Source organism: Vespa mandarinia, chromosome 22 (genome assembly GCF_050613455.1).
Source record: "Vespa mandarinia isolate Hongniang chromosome 22, ASM5061345v1, whole genome shotgun sequence".
NCBI classification, from domain to species: domain Eukaryota; kingdom Metazoa; phylum Arthropoda; class Insecta; order Hymenoptera; family Vespidae; genus Vespa; species Vespa mandarinia.
In genome coordinates, this window is record NC_140831.1 from 2,610,476 (window position 1) to 2,632,013 (window position 21,538).

The 21,538-nt window shown below is 29.7% G+C and overlaps 1 protein-coding gene across 1 annotated transcript in view; it reads right to left on the bottom strand.

Annotated features, from left to right (window-relative positions):
• Nucleotides 1–20,747, bottom strand: part of LOC118447960 (growth factor receptor-bound protein 14) — a 384,299-nt gene extending 363,552 nt beyond the window's left edge. Inside the window, exon 1 of the mRNA XM_035880543.2 lies at nt 20,638–20,747. Within this exon, the coding sequence (XP_035736436.2) occupies nt 20,638–20,747 (110 nt within the window). The remainder of the gene's footprint in view (nt 1–20,637) is intronic.
• Between the last annotated feature and the right edge of the window lie 791 nt (nt 20,748–21,538).

The window sequence follows — 21,538 nt, forward strand, 5'->3', positions numbered from 1 at the left end:
GAAAAATAAAAGACATACGTTGATATAATAATCGGTTGTTCCTCCTTCTGTTTTTTTTTTTTTCTTTTTTTTAAATCCTTTTCAATTTCATCCTTTTTTCTTCTTCGTTCGAAATAATCATGAAAAAAGGAAAAAAAAAAAAAAAAAAAAAAAAAAAAGAAAAAAACACTACTACGAATCGCTCGTTAATTTTAGTTTCCAAAAAAGAAGAGACATTTGAAAGTTACTTCGTCGTAATCGTCGTAATCGGACAAATTTTTTAATTATTACGCTTGTCTTTTTGTTTTTTTTCTTTTTCTTTTTTTTTTTATCCATAGGACGCGATCAGTGCTATCGTAAAATTTTACAAACTTTTGAAATTTATTTAGTAACATTAAAAAAGCCGTAACAATGTTCACGCATTTGACGCGAATGAAGTATCATAGTCATTTCGACGATATTCATAAAACATTTATTTATACGAAACTTATAAGAATTCAACAGGAAAGATCTGACTAAATAGTGATAGTTCTTTCTATTCTTTTCGTTTGTTTGTTTTTTGATTTTTTTTTCGTTTTTTTTTTTTTTTTTTTTTTTTTTTTTACAGAAATTATTACGTCAAAAAATACGACAATAAATTTTAATCCTCAGTGAGATTAAGTCGCAATCCTTAAATCTTTCGGGGGAGAGTGGGGGGGTGGTTGGGTTAAAGGTGAGTTTCAAAACTATCCCACAATTAATATTTAGCCTTCGCTATACACATTGAAATATATTTTAAACAATTTCGTAAAAGAGATAAATAAATGAATAATAATTTATGTTAAATAATTGAAACGAACATTTTTCTCTTTCCCCTCCCCCCTCCCCCCCCTCCCCCCTCCCATTCCTTTTTTTTCTTTATATCGAAAAAAAATTCCGTACAATTCCAAGCATTTATTATCTTCTATAAAATCGTTCTCTTGTCAAACTGTTAATCGAAATTTTATTTCCCGTAAGATATACATAGACATATTACAAGATATTATTTAATTTAGATCATTAGAATATTATTAGAAATCATTTATGACGTATATAATTGTCTCGTCGATCGATTATAAAATGTTACACGTTGTTATTTTTATTTAAAGAATCGAATTAGGAAGGTTAATAGATTAAAAAGGGATATGTGACGTTAAATCGACCCGCGTAACACAAAGATCATATTGATAATCGTTATCATCGTGATGATCGATTGTTATCATTCGATATCACGTAATCAGAGAAAATATAAATAAATAAATTATATATATATATATATATATATATATATCGATATATACATACCGATAAGAGAATGAAGAGGTCACGACCGATATTACATTGCACTGATCCTCGTAAATATCGTAACATTAAACCGACAATCGTCGTAACGCGGAAATCTAACAACAGCTTTTGCTTTAATGTTGGCCCCTTCTCGAACGATCTGACCTAAGCAATAAAACGAAGAGAATCGAGCGAAATCAAGCTCGTAAACGATTTCGTATAGTCGACATTAAACGAACAAGGACAAACGTTTCCGGATCACGGAATTTCTCGTAGTACGTATGTACGTATGCATGCAAGTGGTATCGTTAAATCGTTTTTTAAATTGACTTTGATAAATTGATCCTTTGATTACAAAAAAGAAAAAAAAAAAAGAAAAAAAAAAGACATTCAGAATCGGTATTATTCAAATGTTATCTCTATTACGAGTGAACGAATATAATGGACGATTTAAATCGTCAAAAAAAAAAAAAAAGAAAAAAAAAAAAAAAAAAAAAGAAAAAAAGAAAAAAAAAAAGGAACAAAAAAATAAGAGAAGAAAGAAAATGAAGCCCTTGATACGCATATTTTATAAATTTTTTATCCCCCCGAGGAAACTTCTCTCGAATAAATTTTATTTCCGCCCTTAATTGAACATTTTTTAGAATTATTGTTTTATTTACTTTTTTTTTTTTTTTCAATTTTATTCATATATATATATATATATATATTTCATGAATAGTTTTGGTTATTAGAAATTTATGGAAATAAAAGCTATAAAGTAGACTACGTTGCGTTTGTATTTGTTCATTCTCTATTTATCTCTGTCTCTATCTATCTCTCAGAGAAAGAGAAAGAGAAAGAGAGAAAGAGAAAGAGAGAGGAAGGGAGAGAGAGAGAGTGAGAGAGAGTGAGAGAGAGAGAGAGAGAGAATGTACGATCAAAATATACGATCGAGATGAAAAGAAACTTGTGAAGTTGGTTGCACTAGAAATGCATTGATTGAGTAATTTATGATCGTGATTTGTGATCTGCGATCCGTGTTTTATATTCTCATGATACGTGTGCCATAATGAGCCAAAGGCACTGCAGTTTCTACAAATCTCGCATATATCATAGCATACGAACTATACAATTTGTTGGTATAGTCATAACACAATAGTCATACGAAATATCTCACGAGCAAAAAAGACAAAAAAAGAAAAAAAAAGAAAAAAAGAAAAAATAGAAAGAAAAAAGGAATATCCAAGATTAATACTATCAGTCAACAGGTACTTACACGGTCCAATCATTTATCTAAGTCAAGAAACAGAAATAGAATACACAGACGAATGAACATATCGAAGGGTTAGCCGAAAGATTTTTCTTTATTTTTTTTTTTTTTTTTTTTTTTTTTTTTTTACTTCAATATCGCAATCAATCGAACGCAAAAGCAGAATTATTGAAGTTACTATTATTGTTATAAGAATCTACGATCTATAATATTTCGAGTATGAACGTATATTATACGTGAATTAGGACAAAACTTTGTATTTGTTATTACGTAAAATCACGTATAAAAATTAAAAAAATGAACTTTTGTATAAAACTATAATTAGATAATTCGTAACATTGTTTATATATATATATATATATATATATATATATATTATTATTTTTTTAAATTAATTAATAACAGACATATACGATAAATATTTTTTTTATGTTAGTAATATTACACTATTAAATCCAAACACTATAAACGTTGTTACTTATTCGACTTTTTAAATTTATATAATATATATATATATATTCCTTTAAATTTCGAATCGTCATGAAATTTCCCATGATAATCTGAATGAATGCGAATACATAATACATAATTAATTTTATATATTTTTTATATTCGACCAAAAACGAGGATATCTAAATGGGGGAAAAAAAGGGGGGTCAAAATATATTTTTTATTTAAACCTTTTAATTGTACGTCGATGATCGACAATATAATATATATATATATATATATATATATATATATATATATATATATATACTATAATAATAATATCATACGTATAACAATGGATTATAGATTATCGTCTAAGATCTTTTTCTTTAATAAGAATTTTATCAGTAAAAAGAAAGAAAAAAAAGTAAATTAATTGCAGGTTGGAAGAGACTGAAAAAAAAAAAGAAAAAGAAAAAAAAAAGAAGAAGAAAAAAGAAGAGTATTAGAACACTGACCTATCCTTACCTCCTTCGCTTTATCTCTTCTCGAGTATTCTATCTCTCTCTCCCTCTCCCTCTCACTCACTCTTTCTCTTTCATTATCTCTATCTTATTGAATTATATAGGACCCTTATATATATATATATATATATATATATATATATATATATATATATATATATATAGATAAAAATTCATTCGATAATCGATAGACGAAGATTAATTCGCGATACGATTGAATAATGTTATATACTATCGTAAGAAGGATACTGAAATCGATTACGTTAAGTAAGTAAGTAAGTAAGCAAGCAAGTAATTTAAGTAATTAAGTAAGAAAGTAAGTAAGTAAGTAAGTAAGTAAGTAGGTAAGTAAGTAAGTAAGTAAGTAAGTAATTAAGTAAGTACGTACTTACTTCCTCATTAAATCATTTTCAATAGGAAGATTATATCGAAGATAGACTTTTTGATATTCGGTGACGATGACCCCTCCCACCATATCAAACCCACACCACCCTCCTTTTTATCCTCATCTCCCAGGAGTTATAGCTACCAGCTTTACGATGGTTTACATAGGAAAAGGGATTGGAAAGGGGTAGAAAAAAGAAGGGGTATGAGGGAGCAAAAGGAGGAAACGTAGTACTTACGTTTCACATAAGTACATATGTATGCATGTATACATATATATATATATATATACAAACATAAATACGTATGTACGTATGTATGTATTTCTCTCGTCCATTATCCTTTTCTAGTTGTACGTCATGTACATTACTGCGACATTCGGGTAAAACATTGCGGCTACTGGACGCCATTTCTCGATGATAAATGACGTACTGAGGGGAAATAATCGGCTGTCTTTCTCTCGTCTTTCCTATAACCACCCTCCCCCTCTCCCCCACCTAACCATCACAATCACCATCAACCTATACCGCTACCTTGGATATTTCTTTCCGTCTCTCTCTCTCTCTCTCTCTCTCTCTCTCTCTCTCTCTCTCTCTCTCTCTCTCTTTCTTTCCTTCTCACTGTACTCACGTAACTCATATAGTAAGACAGTTTTGAAAGGCTTCCTGCAAATACATCTACTTCAATTATCGTCTTTGACGATAAAACGTCTCTTCGAAGCCGTTTCAAGTCGTCGTAAAAAAAAAAAAAAAAAAAAGAAAAAAAAGAAAAAAAAAGAGAGAGAGAGAGAGGAAAAGAAAAATAAAAGCAAAACAAAACAAAACAAAACAAGAAAAAAGAAACGAGATGAAGGTTAATGACATTAACTCTTTCGTACTTTTTTTTTTTTTTGTATTCGTTAGGTCGACTCGATTTATATATTTTTTTTCTCTTTCCCTAACTCTCTTTCCTCCCTTTCTTCCTTCTTCTCTTTTCTCTCTTCTTTTTTTCCCGTTTTTTTTTCCTCTTTTCCTCTTTTTCTTCTTTTTTTTTTCTTTTTTTTTTCAATCGTAATACCCTAATTCACGTAACAATTCATCCCGATTGAAATAATAGCATCGTAATTGAAAATAACCGGGATCTTGAAAGTAATCCAATCAATTGGAGTCGTTCGTTTTTAAAAATTTCAATAGTTCGTAAGAATCAATTGTCGGGGTAGACGGGGATGGGAGGGGGAGGTTAAGAGAGGAAGAAAAAAAAAAGAAAAAAGAAAAAAGAAAAACAAGAATTTATATCATAACGCTAGTATTCTTTCAATAGATCTCACTTAGGACAACTATTCAATTCGACATTTGTTTTTCTCTCTTTTTTTTCTTCCCCCTCCGCCCTCTCTAAATTCATACCCACATCCACCTCATACCACTACAGTTTTCCTACTTTTTTCTCAACGATTTGAAATATCGCATTAACGTGGTAACGAATCTCTCTCTCTCTCTCTCTCTCTCTTTCTCTCTCTCTTTCTCTCTCTCTTTCTCTCTCTCTCCATCGCAATCGATGAATGGACTTTCAATAGACTTTTTAATTAATCCCTTTTTGGTCTGGTATTGAAATAACAATCAGATAACGATAACGTTATGTCGATCCTTCTTTCCGCCATTAATCGAAATCGATATACACGGAGATATAAAAATATACAAGTATTGTCTCAATTATTCGTCGATGACGTATTAATAACATTATTATTATTATTATTATTATTATTATTATTATTATTATTATTACTATGATCATTATCATTATCGTGATCATCGTCGTCGTCGTAATCACCATCATTTTTTGATTTTCATTTTATACTTGCAAATATTCTTTAATATTAATTTCTATAATATTCGTACCAATTTTATCTTCGATATTTTCCAATATTATTAAACCAATGGTTTCACCTGTTTTGTTTTGTTTTGTTTTTTTTTTCTTTTTCACTTTTTTTTCCTTTTTCCATTTTTCTTTTCTTTTTTTGTTTCCTTTTTTTTCTTTTTTTTTTTTACTATTTACGTATAACGACTAGAATATCGCTTTTCCTGCGACATTGAAAAGTGATTTTCCCCCCACTCCTACCACCTGTATACGCACACATGCACACAACTAACATACCGGCAATGCACACACTAGCAAAATCCCAGGCCACAAAATAAATGGTTTCGAGCGTTGAGTGGAGGATATGTGGAGGGGGAGGGGGGAAGGGTGGGGGGAGGGAGAGCGACTAGAAGGGTTGCGGGAGGGTGATAGCAGCGAGAGAGACGCGAGTAACGAATTTCCGCGAATGGAAAGAAAAAGAAAAAAAAAAAAAAAAGAACGAAAAGAGAAAAATAAAGAAAAATAAAGTGCATCTTCGGTAATCCATTCCGTCGATTTCGATATGCGGCTGCAACTGTCGACTAGTTCGGATTAGTCGGATTATTTTCTCATCGCAATTCGTCGTCTATGAATGGCGGAGAATCGTCTAAATGTGTGTATGTGTGTGTGTGTGTGAGAGAGAGAGAGGGGGGGGGAGAGAGAGAGAGAGAGAGAGAGATTGAGAGACAGAAAAAGGAAAAAGAAAAAAGAAAATAACACAAAAGAAAGGAAACGGAAAAAAAGAAAGAGAAAAATCGACGCGATATGCAAGTAAGGTGCATTCGAAAAATGAAAGAACGTACGAGGATAGATTTTACGAATATACTTAATTCATACATATGTAAATAAATAAATAAATAAGTATGCACTTATATTGATTAGTAACAAATCTTATTATTTCATCTCGTTTCATTTCGTAATATTCCATTAATACGTTCTACAAAATGAAAATCTATTTAATCGATAAGTATGAACGATTAAAATACTTTTGTCATTTCGATTTGTTTTATTAAAGAAAAGAGAAAAAAAAGAAAAAAGAAAAAAAAAAAAAACCAAAAAGTAGAAAAAAAAAATGAACCAAAAAGGAAGTAAACGTAAACTCTAAGAATAATATTCAACCGACAACAAACAACGTCGCTCTGAAAATGCACAAAACTTATGCATTTCGTACGTACCTAGATATAATAAATAAAGATGGGGGTAATGGTAGGAGGGGTAAGATAGTGAATAGTAGATGGTATCATACAAGTACGTTGAATTTACGTTCTTTGCATGTACTTACAAGATTACGAGAAATATATGAAAAAGTCTCTTTTTTTTTTTTTCTTTTTTTCTTTTTCTTTCTTTTTCTCTTCTTCCTTTTTCTCTTTCATTTATTTTTGTATATTTTTTCCTTTTCCTTTTTCTTTTTTTTCTTTCCTTTTCTTTTCACTTTTCTTCCTTCATAGATTGTCACGAGAAGCTATCGGAGAAAATAACAATCGGCAATTGTTTTATACGAAACTCTCGTTCTTGTTTGTTCACGTAAGAAGAGTAATCGGTTCCTTTCTCTTTCGAAGTTTTCGCTTTATTTTCTCTCTCTCTCTCTCTCTCTCTCTCTCTCTTTATCTCTGTCTATATTTGTCCCTTTTCCTTCTATATCTCTTTCTCTTTCTCTTTCCGTTAAGTAATACAAACGTTTCGGTGCCCGGCTGATTTTGTCCTTGAAACAATATAATCTACTTTCCATCCCTTTCATTTTATTTACCTCGCTCGAAATTAGAAGAACATTATTAAACGGGATTTTTACGCAAATAGACGAAAAAAAAGAATTATTATTATTATTATTATTACGCAAGTATCGAGAAATGTTTGACGTCGTTCTAGCGAAAGATTGTTATGTCGTTTGATATGAAAAGAAAAGAGTGAATAAATAAATAAATAAAAGAGAAAAAGAAATTCGCATAGTTCGCAAGAATAAAGATAGAAGAAATATATGCATTTGTCGTGTCGAGTATGTGCTGCACGCGTGTGTAATGTCGCGTGAATTACGAAAGTGTGAATTACAAAAGCGTGAATTACAAAAGCGTTTTATATTCATGTGTCAAGAGTTCTTAAAATATAACTTATATACATATATATATATATGAGCCGTTTATTTTGAAAGTGACCTAACTCCATTTATCTTCAAATCGAGATATTTAAGGGTTTACGTTTCAATGAATTTTTAAAATATACGTATAGGATACTAATGAGTTATATTACTTAAGTGTATCTAAGGGTGTTAAATTTATAGTTCCTATTAAAATAGTGGCAATTATTAAATGAATAATATGCGTTTTCTTATCAAGAATGGTATTAGGCCACTTTCAAAATTAACAATCAGATTCATTATAAAATTTAAAGGTGCCCAAGTTCATTCAACGTAATTTAAGATGCTTCAAATTGAAAAACAAAAACAATACTCAATTTATTTTACATATCTTTAAAACACTTCGAAAACATAATTTATGCGATTCAAAACATTTTTTAACTACATAATGTACAAAATTACAAACATAAATTTATTACAAAACAATTTACTACTCATCTAGATTTTGTGTGTGTGTGTGAAAGGGATTTGAAGAAATCATGATGTTCCGGTGATATATATCGTAATAGGTCAATTATGTCCTTAAATTTTGCTGTTGTAATTTGTCTGATATTTTTATACAGTGGTGTTAATACAATATTATCGAACTTCCTTGATCTACCCCGACGTGGTAATAAATTCAGGACTTTAAAATTTTCATTTTCATTCATTGATTTAAGTATAAATGGAGTTAGGCCACTTTCAAAATAAACGGTTAAATTATTGAACTAACTCTGAAAACTTATGTGTCAAGAATTATCGTATTTGCTCGAAATATAAACAACCTGAAATGCTTTACTGATAAATAAGATAAAGTTGTACATGTAATTATAGCAACCGGAAAAAATTGACAAATGGAGTTAGGCCATTTACAAAATATATAAGATTTTAAATTTGATGATCCGATATAATTGATATTCCAGTAAACAATAGATTTGAGAAATACTGCCAACTAGAATCACTTTCTTTTCGTTCCATCCTCCACCTCCTCCTCCTCCTCCACCTCCTCCTCCTCCTCCTCCTCTTCCTCTTCTTCACCATTTCCTACCATTCGTAGATATAAACGAATCTAGACGATGATCTCGATGAACCACGGAGACTCTTTCTATCTCTCTCTATCATAATCGTGAATCGTAATTTCATTGAAACAACATGAAAAATTTACAAAGGAAAAAAAAAACAATGATCGTGATAATAATATTGAATCGATTATTTTATCGAATTAATTAGGAGTAATTTAAATTTGAACCTATATAGTGATTTATTAATTACAATTGGAATCATGAATATTTGTACGTGAGTGTGTGTGTGTGTCTGTGTGTGTGTGTCTGTGTGTATGTAGTTCTATGTAACTATGTAACATTTGAATTAATAAAGTCGAAGGAATTAATTCTGGATTTAATTTTAATTACGATTTATTGATAATTATTAATGACGTCCATCAACATTAATCGCTGGTTTCAAATTCATAAAGGAAAACGAAAATAAATAAATAAATAAATAAATAAATAAATAAATAAAATTGAGAATAATGTACATGCATAAGCTATAAAACTTTTCCTAATCTAGTTTAACGTTATTTATCTTTATTCGAAAATTTATAACCCCGAGATAAATTGATTCTTGGCCAAGAAATTTTAAGAGAAAACGAAGTGAATCGGCACGCGACGTGAACCGACGCTTAATCCGACGCGACGCGATATTACAATAGAGTAAAAGGTATCCATTTTAAACGATCAAACGGCGTCGGATTGTCCGGACGCAATAAAAACGAACATATTTGATTATTTCGAAAGAAGCATACGTTGTTAATATAATAAAAAGGAATTGTGATAGTTCGATATAACACGCAACAGAGAAAGAAAGAAAGAAAGAGAGGTAGAGAGAGAGAGAGAGAGAGAGAGAGAGAGAGAGAGAGAGAGAGACTCGAATTCATTTTATTCAGTGCGTGGGTGTACATAGATTTTCTGGATTTTCTAAATCCCAGCCAAATGTAATCCATTTGTATTCTGTTCTATTCTCAACGATACATATGTCTGATTTAAATTTATCACCATGTATAACCGATTGTTTCCCTCACTTTCCTCTCTTAGCCGATGGTAAGTATTTAAAGTGCAATGGAAAAATAAAAAAAAAAAAATAAAAAAAGAAGGAGAGGAAGATATATATATATATATATATATATTTCAAACCAATTCGTGTAAAGACAGATCACGATAAGACAGAACGATAAGACGTGTCACGATCAAGAATAATTATTTGATATGGTGAATCATCCCCGTGTACTTTTTATACATTATTTAAAATATATATAATATTTATTAAATATTATATATATATATATATATATATATATAAACTATATAATTATTTTCTCTTATCTCTTCTTCTTCTTCTTTTTCTTTACTCTTTTTATTTCATGTTAGAAATGTTTTTTCTTTTACTTTTTTTTTTTTTTTTGCATACATTAATGACGTTATACTTTACATGAGACATTAGGATTATCTTGATGTTACTTATATACACGTAAAAAGGCTGCTTGGACGGTCTTCGCGTGTGTGTGTGTGTGTGTGTGTGTGTGTCTGCAAGGAATATCATGACAAGGAATATCAACTTTGAAACTTAATATCTCGATAGTGATCTTGTACGAAAAGGTACAAAATGCTATCTTTTTAGTTTATTTCTTCATTTATTTTTTCTTCTTCTTTTTCTCGTTAATTTTTATTCTCATTAAAAATCAATTCGTTAATTAATGTAATCAATACGAAAATCAAATATCATAATATTTTTTCGTAATTGAGATTTGACGATACACACACACACACACACATATTCTATCTAACATACATACATACAAACATATATTTTGTACTACGTAAGTATTATAATTCGAAATTGAATAGTCAAATAGCAATAGTATTGGAATTACGTAGATCAATCACGTTCTTTCTCTATTTCTTTCTTTTTTCTTTTCTATTTTATTTTTACCCCCTCCCTTCTCTTTTTCTTTTTTTTTTTCTTTTTTCTTTTGTTCCAACTTACGATTACAATTTAACATTTGTATCTGACGTAAAACGAAGAACAAAGAGAAAAATCAAAGATAGGGTAGTGCAATTCGTGATTTATTGAAACGAATTCGCATCGATTGAAAAAGTTCGAGTAAGAATTGAAAGTTAAAAAAGTACTAAAGAGAAAAAGAAAAAGACAAGAAAAAAAAAGAAAAAAGAACAGAAAAAAAAAATAATAATAGCAAAAAAAAAAAAAAAGAAAAAAATACTACGACACGATCGTGTCCGTAACCCTCGTGCTATATCGTCATAAAATTGTATTTTTCTTTTTTTTTTTTTTTTGTTTTTGTTTTTTTTTTCCTTTTTTTTTGTTTTTGTTTCTTATCACGAAAATGTCACCCATTTTACAAGACTATAACGAAGTTATTATTATATTCCTCGATCTATTTAGAATTTTAAAGAGAATTATAATTATATATATATAAATATATATACATATATATATATATATATATATATATATATATATATAAAAGGTTATTTTCATGGATAAGACTTTATTATAGAATATCTCCAACGTAGTAATGGAGAATACAGATAATAGAAAATAATACAGGTTAACAACTACTTAACTCGAATTTATCGGGAATAATTTCAATAGATGTTAAAAGTTTGATATTAAATTTTAAACCAAGTTTTACTTAAGACGTTTTAAAAAAGTGATGTTAAGAACTAAAACCGATGGACCGTATGTATGTACCAAAGTGTAATAAAGTTATATATGAAAGTAGTATGAACTTTTGATTTATCGAAATTTTTTATTGAAAAAGTTCAATAAATGATCGATCGGTATTGATAGGTATTACTCAGTATATGCCATTAAATCAAGCATTTAATGTAAATGGAAATGGTACTGTACATATACATACATACATATATACATACATACATACATACATACATATATATATATATATATATATATATATATATATATATATGTATTCCAGAAGTATTATCATTTTAAATAATTAATTGCTCATAGATTTATAATATAGATTATAGAACTGATAATTAACCAAAGTTATGTAAATGATAGGTTATTACGAATGTTTATGATAAGGGATACGAAATAATTTCTATACTAAAGATCGATTCAATCATTTAATTTTAAACACGGTGATAAATTGATTAGATGTCATCGTGTTAAGCTGCAATTAGAAAGCAGTTACCAGGATTTATCCGTCCGCGTTAAATCAACATAGTGTAGGTAAGTGTCAAGATGATAGTCATGACGTAGAAACGACGACCTCTCTCCCTCTCTCTCTCTCTCACCCTCTCTCTCTCTCTCTTTCTATCTTTATCTATCTATCCATCTATCTATCTCTTTCTATCTTTCCTCTTAAACTTGGACGATAGATTATAGTACAACGATATTCCTGGCAAGCTTTGGAAATAGGATAACGTTTATAGAAGCATGAAAACTTTGACGGACGAGCTTCATATATATATATATATATATATATATTTATTTATGTATGTATGCATTAGTATTACATACATACGTAATATGCGTCAGTGAGATCTTCGAGAGTAGCAAGCTGGATATGTTCGAGGATAGTCGAGGATAGAATTTGCTAGTTCTACGATTTCGTTGGGTGAACGTCAACAACGAAATGCATGTTATTTATATCTCTCCCCTCCCCCTGACCTCCCCCCCCAATCATTCTCTATCCCCTTAACTCTTCCTATTTCTTCCCTATCCCACCAATCGATTCTCTATCTCACCTATTCCTTTACTTTCGCGTTTTCGTTTACACGCGGAAAAACATTTAAACGAATTCGCTTATAGAAACTTTATTTATCATGGCCGATGATGATCACGTTTTCATCGTTTAAGCGAATATATCAAAAGACTTTTGTCATAAAAATTATGATTTTTTTTCTTTCTTTCTTTCTTTCTTTCTTTTTTTATTTGTCTTATTTCTCTTATTTTGTTTTCTTCTTTTCGTTCTCTCTTCTTCTCTCAATTCTTCCATCCCCTTTTCCCATCCATCCCTCGGATAATCAACAAAAATATACATGTTTATATATAAAAGGGAATTATGACAGATTGAAAATTTTTATAAACAGATCTCGATCGATGATCGTTTTAAATTGTTATCCGTTCCCTTCCCCCCCCCCGAACCCCAATCCCATCCCCATCCATGCGCCGTATTATCAGTTGTAATATAAGAATGTTGTTACGCAATGATATTAGATGGATATAATTATACATACGATAACTAACACGTTTAAATGTAAATATCTGAATGTGTATGTATGTATCTATATATGTATGTATGTATGTATGTATGTATGTATGTATGTATTTAGGTATGTACATCGTGTATTTCCATAAGCGTAAAATATACATGGAAAATAAACACGCATGAAATATAAGTTTCAAAAGTAAAGGATTGATGGGATGGGATAGGGTGGGATTCGTTGAGGTCAAGTAGGATCAGTTGGGTTGGTTGAAGGGTGAAGGGGGCATAGAAATAAATGGTTGGTTAGAATCGTTAATGTTCTCTAATATTTTCTCAATGTTTCTCATCCGTTCGAACGATGAAAATTTTCTTCTCTCGCTAAACTTTCGAGATGTTATACGAGTTAAATACACCGGTATGGATTTATATACGCTTAAGTAAAGTATATATTCAAGTTACCATACGTTTTGAGGGTGAGGGGGACGGGAATTTTAAAGCGCAGTTCGTTTAACCAACCCTTTGTTTTCCTTAAAATGAAACGATGTTTTTACTAGTTTGAATTTCCTTTCTCTCATCGCGCAACGTATATAATGTATATAATGTACGAAAATAGAAAATTACGTTATACACGACGGATGAATTATATTATTTATTTACATAATAATATCTACGAGTTAATATATATACGTGTATTTGCGTCAAAAAGATTTTATTATTGGACGAAGATTTTGTGATAAACATTTTAACATTGTCCTTTCTTTTTTTTTGTTTTTTTTTTTTTTTCGTATTAATAAAAATAACAAATTAGTAGTTTCAATTCGAAACATCGAAATGCATGATATCGCGAACGACTGATTGAAAATTAATTTGAAAAACGAGGAAAAAAAAAAATAAAAAAGAAAGAGAAAAAAGGAAAAAAAAAGAAAGAGAAAAAAGGAAAAAAAAAAAGAAAGAAGAAGGAAAATGGAGGATAAAAATGACGTCATCGGGAAGAGAATTAAAAGACATTTCGTATATCTCTCAGTCACCCTTGTTTAAAAACATGTAAGATTTTTACGAGGGTTGTGTCACCCTTCTTAGAGGATTAGTCGAAAGTAAATGAATTTATAATAAGAATCGACATCCCGCCTTCTCATCGGAAAACAAAATTGACCTGTCATGTTGTTTCTTTCCTCAAAAAGAAAAAAAAAAAAAAAAAAAAAAAAAAAAAAGAAAAAAAGAGAGAAAAAAATAAAGAAGAAAGAAAAAAGTCATTAGATTTTGGAATAAACCTGGTGGACACTTTTCGTTAGATATATGCTATATTGAAATATACATATATTCTTCATGTGCATTGGATATAATAAATATTTATAAAAAAAAAAAAAAAAAGAAAAAAACGGGAATATGATCGTCGGAAAAATTATACTATATATATATATATATACACACACCACAATACAAGTAAATAACACATACACACACCATATGCGTGTATATATATATATATATATATCACTTATGTCGGAAATAGATCGAAAGAAAAGAGTTTGGTATCGAGTTATTCTCTACGTGCTTCGATATTTTCCCCCTTCCGATATCAAAATGGTCATTTTCGTGATATAGTTAAGAATTCGAACGGAGAAAAGGCTATCGAACGCGAGATGAAAACTCGATAACATTGACGGAATGTTTTCATTCGTTATATACTTTCTTTTTTTATTTTCTTTCTGTTTTTTTCTTTTTTCCTTTTTTCTTTTTTTTTTTTCTTTTTTCCCTTTACATCTTCCTCATCTTATTCTTCTATTTCTACTTCTACGTTTTTTTTTTTTTTTACCGCACTGCGATACCGAAAGGATTGTTACGGATCTCGTAGATACGTGTTTCTATTAGTTACGTGTATAGAATAATATATCTTATGCGATTGACGATAATAAATAATAAAAACATTGGACACATTATTATTACGTTAATTTATTTATCATCGGTGATGTTTCATAATATGTTCCTTTTTTTTTTTTTTCCTTTTCTTTTTTTGGGAGGAGAGAAGCACGGAAGGGCTGGTGATAGGTGTATTAGAGCGATCTAGTAGAATTCTAGGATCCCGGACAAAACATTTCAATGATTCCACATGACATTTTACGAATTTACGAGATTATCATTGAAATCTTATATTATTTATATCATTTGGAAAGAATAAGCATGAATCAAAGTTTTTCCTTGTATTTCTCATGAAACAAAATATTCTAATATTGTAAATATTACAAATATCGATTATTTCGATTTGACAATTGTATGATAATTATCGATAATCAAATTCGTGGTTTATCGCATCGATAATACGATATTTCTTTTTATCCGACACTTTTATGAAGATTTAAGTATGACCGATATTTTGTCTTTTTATTCATATTTTCTCTCTCTCTCTCTCTCTCTCTCCATCTCTTTTTCTCTTATCAAATGGATTTTCAAATTTCTTTGATCAGTCATTAGGTTGTTGTTTTTCGTTCATTCGTTTGTTTCTTTTTTTTTGTTTCTTTCCCCCTTTAATCCGTAAAATTTCGTAAAAATATCAAACGATTCTCGTTAGTTTAATGAGGTCATTCATTCGTTGCAAAAACAGGAATTTCAATTTATTACGAATACGAGTTGTATCCAATATCGAAACTTGATGATACCGAATAAGTAAGTAAGTAACTAAAATTTCAATAGGTATCGATATTTCTCGATTGACATCGACTGCGTGGTATTGAGTCTGAAATTGAATATCGTTCGCATATAGGATGTCGGTGATATCGATCGAAATAACTATCATCTAAAAAGTGATATTAATGACATTAAATATAACGAGATTTATCGATAATATGTTCAATCGACGATGACGAAAGCTTTGGATTGGATATTTTTTTTTTTTTTCTATTCCCCTTATCTAAAGGAAAAATGAATAAATCAAAATAAAAAATAAAAAAGGAAAAAGGAAGAGAAAAAGAAAGAATGAAAGAAAGAAAGAAAGAAAGAAAGAAAAAGATCGAACGAAAAAGTCCTTACAAAATTTCGACTTTATTTCGTACGAATTAAAAAGACAATAACAAAACGGAATAATAATTTTGCTCTCTCACTGGTCTCTAATTTCTCGGCATTTAGCTTCGCCATCTCACTTTTATCCGTACCCGTAATCACTCCCTTTTTCCGTAATGGTTTCGAACGATTGAAATTAATTTTGATAGAACAGCACATTCGAAAGATTCCGCATCGAAAGTAATTTTAGATAGGTTGTTCGAATTGCATAGTTCGTCTAACATTGGTTGGATCCAAGTCAACGAAGATTTTTCTCATTTGTCGAAGGAGTTCTTTCTTTAATTTTTTTTTCTCTCTCCTCCCTCCCTACATCCCCCCTTCAGCCCTTTCTTTTTCTTCTACACTTTCAACACTCATCCTTCCCTATCCTTGTCCATCGATTTACAACAACTCCTATATCTTCAATCAATTTCAGAGTTTTAACGAAATGTTATCGACGTGAAAAATTCAAACGAGAGATCATTTAGCTTACCGATCAACATCGTATCTTTAAATGAGAGAGAGAGAGAGAGAGAGAGAGAGAGAGAGAGAGAAAGAGAGTACTTACGTAAGTAACTAAGTACTTAAGTACTTGACGCATTTATCTGTTAAACGTTCTTGCAACAAAGTCGTTTGTCGAGTTTAACGATAAGCGTGTCGAGTTTCGATTGGGGAGGAGCGAAAGGGTGAGGAGGAAGGAAGAAGGGAGGAAAAAAAAAGAAAGAAAGAAAGAAAGAAAGAAAGAAAGAAAAGAAAAACATGTAAAAACGTGAAAAGAAGATCGAAGAAAATCTACTACCTTTTGATAGATTCGAGAATGATCGTTGAATTATCCTTGGATAAGATAGATAGATAGATAGATAGAGAGAGATAGAGAGAGAGAGAGAGAGAGAGAGGAAAATCTATATAGTTCATTTCGAGATAAACGATCCTTGGTATAGCTTTTCTCAAATGGTTATTTTTTTTTCTTCTCCTATTCAAAAAAAGAACCGAACGATAGAAGCTTTTTATGCAATCCCCGAAGGAAACGTGCATTAACATAGTCTAAGTCGAGATTTAGCAGCGTCACAGATTGCATTCACCACTTTTCTTTCTCTCTCTTTTTCTCTCTCTCTCTCTCTCTCTCTCTCTGTTCATTTCTCGATTTTAGCAACATCACGTTTTTCCGAAAACTTTTGGACGTCCGTTGGCATGGCCCTCCACGTTGTCGAGGGATGGTCGTTCAACGATCCATGATTTATGACGTCAAAAACAATTAAGGCGGTAGAGAGCAGAATTTCCACCGACATCGAAATTCTAACTGTTGAAACTTTGAATATTTTGAAAATGTCAGAGAAAATACGTTAATGACGATCAAGATCAAAGGGGAAAAACAAAAAGGGAGAGATATATAGATTGAAATTGGCCGAGAAAGTAATGTAAAATTAATTAACGACGCATAATATATTTATCTTTAACGTTTCAGTTCAAAAATAATTCAGAAATTATCAATATTCAACAATTTTCAACGTTTAATAATTAAATTCCTTCGAAGATTTTCTTTCCTTCCTTTCTTTCTTTTTTTCTTTCTTTTCTTTCTTTCTTTTTTTTTTTTTTAATTATTACCTTGAAGTTCTTTCATTCCTTTTTCTTTTTTTCTTTTTTTTTTTTTTTTTATTTCGAATTCTTCTCTATTCTTTCTTTTTTTTCTTTATTTCGCAATTTTTTCCTTTCTCTCTTTCTTTCTTTCTTTCTTTCTTTTTTTTTTCTCTATTCTTCTTTTCTCTTTTCTTCTTTCTTTCGTCAATTTTAATACCCCGATCCGATTCAGGATCTGATTGACAAATCCCAATGACACGGTGACAGAACGAACGAGACGAAAATTTAACTTTAGAATCTTGAGTCAGCGAGAATTATCGAATCATTATTACAGTGACGTCTTAATAATCGCTCGAAGCCATTCGAAAGATTCAAGAAGTTCATAATGCTCAAGTGGTTCGAGATAATATGCGTGAATGACATTCCGAACGTACACGGTGATCGCGTCGAATTAATCCTCTCGAATATCGTCGAATGAATGAAAATATTTTTGTAATTATCGAGAAAAGTTCAATGTATGATAGATTAAATCCATCTCTTTGGTGGTTTAGGTGGATTAAAAAAAAGTATCCCATATTTTTTATTTTTTCATTTTTATTTTTACCTTTTCATTCACACAGTTTAATCCATCACGAGAAAAGTCCAAAATTACGCTTGCAATCATGCGGAATTAATATTTTATTTGAAGTTTTTCATTGGGTATAAAAAAAATAAAGAAAAAAAAATAAAGAAAAAAAGTTTCATAAAAAAGAAAACAAGAAAAAAAAAGAATAAGCCTGTTATCTCAAAAAAAAAAAAAAAGAAAAAAAAAAAAAACGATATGATTTTCATTTATTTTTTTTTTTTTTTTTTTTTTTTTTTTTTAGTTCCGCAAGTTCTTCGCGAATAAAAATTGACGTGTTCGGTACTTTATTTTTCAAAAAGGGCTGATTAATGTAATTCGAAAAACTGTAGTATAATGATTCCACGTTGTTTCTCGACGCTTTTTTGTTTTTTTTCTTTTTTTTGTTTTTATATATAAGAAAAAAAAAAAAGTTTTTTTCCCGCCTCCTCACGTACTGGACTCGATATAATCTGCCGCAAAGCCGTGTCGTCGATCTCTAAGTCGAAAAAAAAAAAAAAAGTCCAAAAAGCATTCGCGAAACGCAGAAAGTTTTTTTTTAAGTTCGTGAACGAAAATATCGAAATTCCATTATTGTCTTCCAAAATGTTATTCCATCGACACGTCCTTCCGTTTTTCCTTTTTTTTCTTCTTCTTCTTCCTTCTTCAATTTTAATTTTCAACGTTTCTCTTTAATAACTTCGAACGTTTAAATTTTGTGCCACAAGTAAAAAAGGAAAAAAAAAAAAGAAATGGTCAGTTTTAGTTTCAAAAATGAGCCGAATTTTTCTTACGTTATTAAGCAATCCTTCCTTCATGTTGCAAGGATTTTAATATCTTTTTTTTTTTTTTTGGATTAAAGAAAAGTAAAAAAAATGGCTCCCGAAATTAGGCCTTTGTGCAATTAAATTGAACGAGAAGAGAATATTTTTTTTATACGAATTAAAACGTCGACTCAACAACGTGAAATTATATTAGTCTTTCGATTTATTTTTCTTTCTATGAAAAAAAAGAAAAAAAAAAAAAAAGGAAAAGAAGAAAAAAACGTTCATGTTTTCGCCACCGAAAAATGTACATACGTAATCCTTTACGTGAAAATTTTTCATTTTTTTTTTCTCTCTCTCTCTCTCTCTCTCTCTCTCTCTCTCTCTTTACAGCGTGATTGCAATTTCGTTAAATTTTCGAAAAACAACGAATGAAAAATTATACGACGGAGAAATATAAAAAATTTGCTAACGAAGGTATTAACGGGGGAAAAAAAAAGAAACAAAAAACAAAACAAAACAAAAAATCATGGTATATAAAAAACTTATGTCGGAAAACACCATAAACGTTGACAAAAATTTCAACGATCGTAGATTTGAGTTTAGTCGATATTCGTCACTTTGTGGATGTTCTTTTCTGCATCAAGGCTTGCGGAATTCGCGAATGCAAACATATAAAGAGATATAGGGGACGAGATGGAATGGGAATGGGGGAGGGGGAATGAGGTGGGTGGGGTTGGTTGTGTCCTTTTAGATCGTCATATCCTTCAACAGTTAGTACCTAGTTTTGAACCGGAGGCATCCGTGTAATACGAGGTCTGTATAATAGTTCGTATGATCGTATATCTCTTCTCCATCAGTATACCAAGTACTACAAAAGGAATAGAGATTCTCGATAAACCGTTTGTCTAAATGTCGGGTCTGAAAGTGCATGCCTGACTTTGTTTGCAATAGTTCACGATGTTACGCGTACAACGTAATAATTTTATAACTTCGTATTAATATAAAATTTTCTTTTCTTTATTACTGCCATTTTTATTATTATTATTATTATTATTATTATTATTATTATTATTATTATTATTATTATTATTATCTTTTTTTTATGAAACTTTATATACACATATATATATATATATATATGTAGGATAAAATCGTAATTAAATTTTTTGTTCGAAGAGAAACAAAAAAGAAACCAACAAAAAAAAAAAGAAAGGAAGGAAGGAAGGAAGAAAGAAAGAAAGAAAGAAAGAAAGAAAGAAAGAAAGAAAGAAAGAAAGAAAGAAAGAAAGAAAGAAAGAAAGAAAGAAAGAAAGAAAGAAAGAAATAAGGCTTAACAGAGTGTAGGAAATTTTTTAATAAAATGAAAAATGTCTGTTGAGGGGTTGGGGAAGGGAGGTGAAGGGTGACAGCGTGTAACATCATATACGACAGCAAAGAAATGAGTTTACGTGCTATTTCTACATACATACATACATACATATATACATGGATACATATATATATATATATATATATATATATATATATATATATACATACATACGTTTGAGAAGGATGTGTATTTATTTGGAATGTCTGTGCCTGGGTTGGTTGGGCATATAGCTCTTTGTGCCCGTGGGTTAGCCTGCCAACACGTAACAGTATTATTAACATTCTGTTTGAATAGAAAAGTCAGGATATTTTAGTGGCTTATTTTTCATATCTAATCTTGGGATTAGAACGTCTATTCTTTTTTTCTTTCCCTTTTTCTTTTTCACTTTTTTTTTTTCTCCTTTCTTATTAATAAATCCTTTCGTAACTGGTCGGCAAAAAAGATTTCATTTGTTATTTAAAAATTTAAAGTTTTTTATTTGCATTTAAGAATGCATTAGCTTCGTTAAATAATAATAATAATAATAATAATAATAATAATAATAATAATAATAATAATAATAATAATAATAATAATAATAATAATAATTGATTTTACTTTGTAACATTAAATTTTTCATTTTAATTAAATCAAATTCAATCTGAGATCGAGATAAAAAGTACAGTTATGCTTTAGCAAAGATCATTCGTTCACATATGCAAATACATACATACATATAGAGATATGCAAATATTCTTAGCCACGTGTTCATCGTTATTATAAAATCCGTAATAAGAATTTATCGTTAATATTAATATTTTTTATTCGCATTAATCATATTATCGTTTTGTTCAAACAATCTTTATGTATAACTTCATACATACCATTTTTGTTAACTTTTCTTTTTATTATCCATTTCTTTTATGTATCCTAGATAGTATTTATAAAATACATATATACATATGTACTATATATATATATATAAAATTTTATATAATCTATTCTATCAAAATATTCCTTTTTCAGGCACAATCATTATATAATTAATAAAATAAATTTATTTAAAAGTATTTCAATTTATTTTTAAATATTA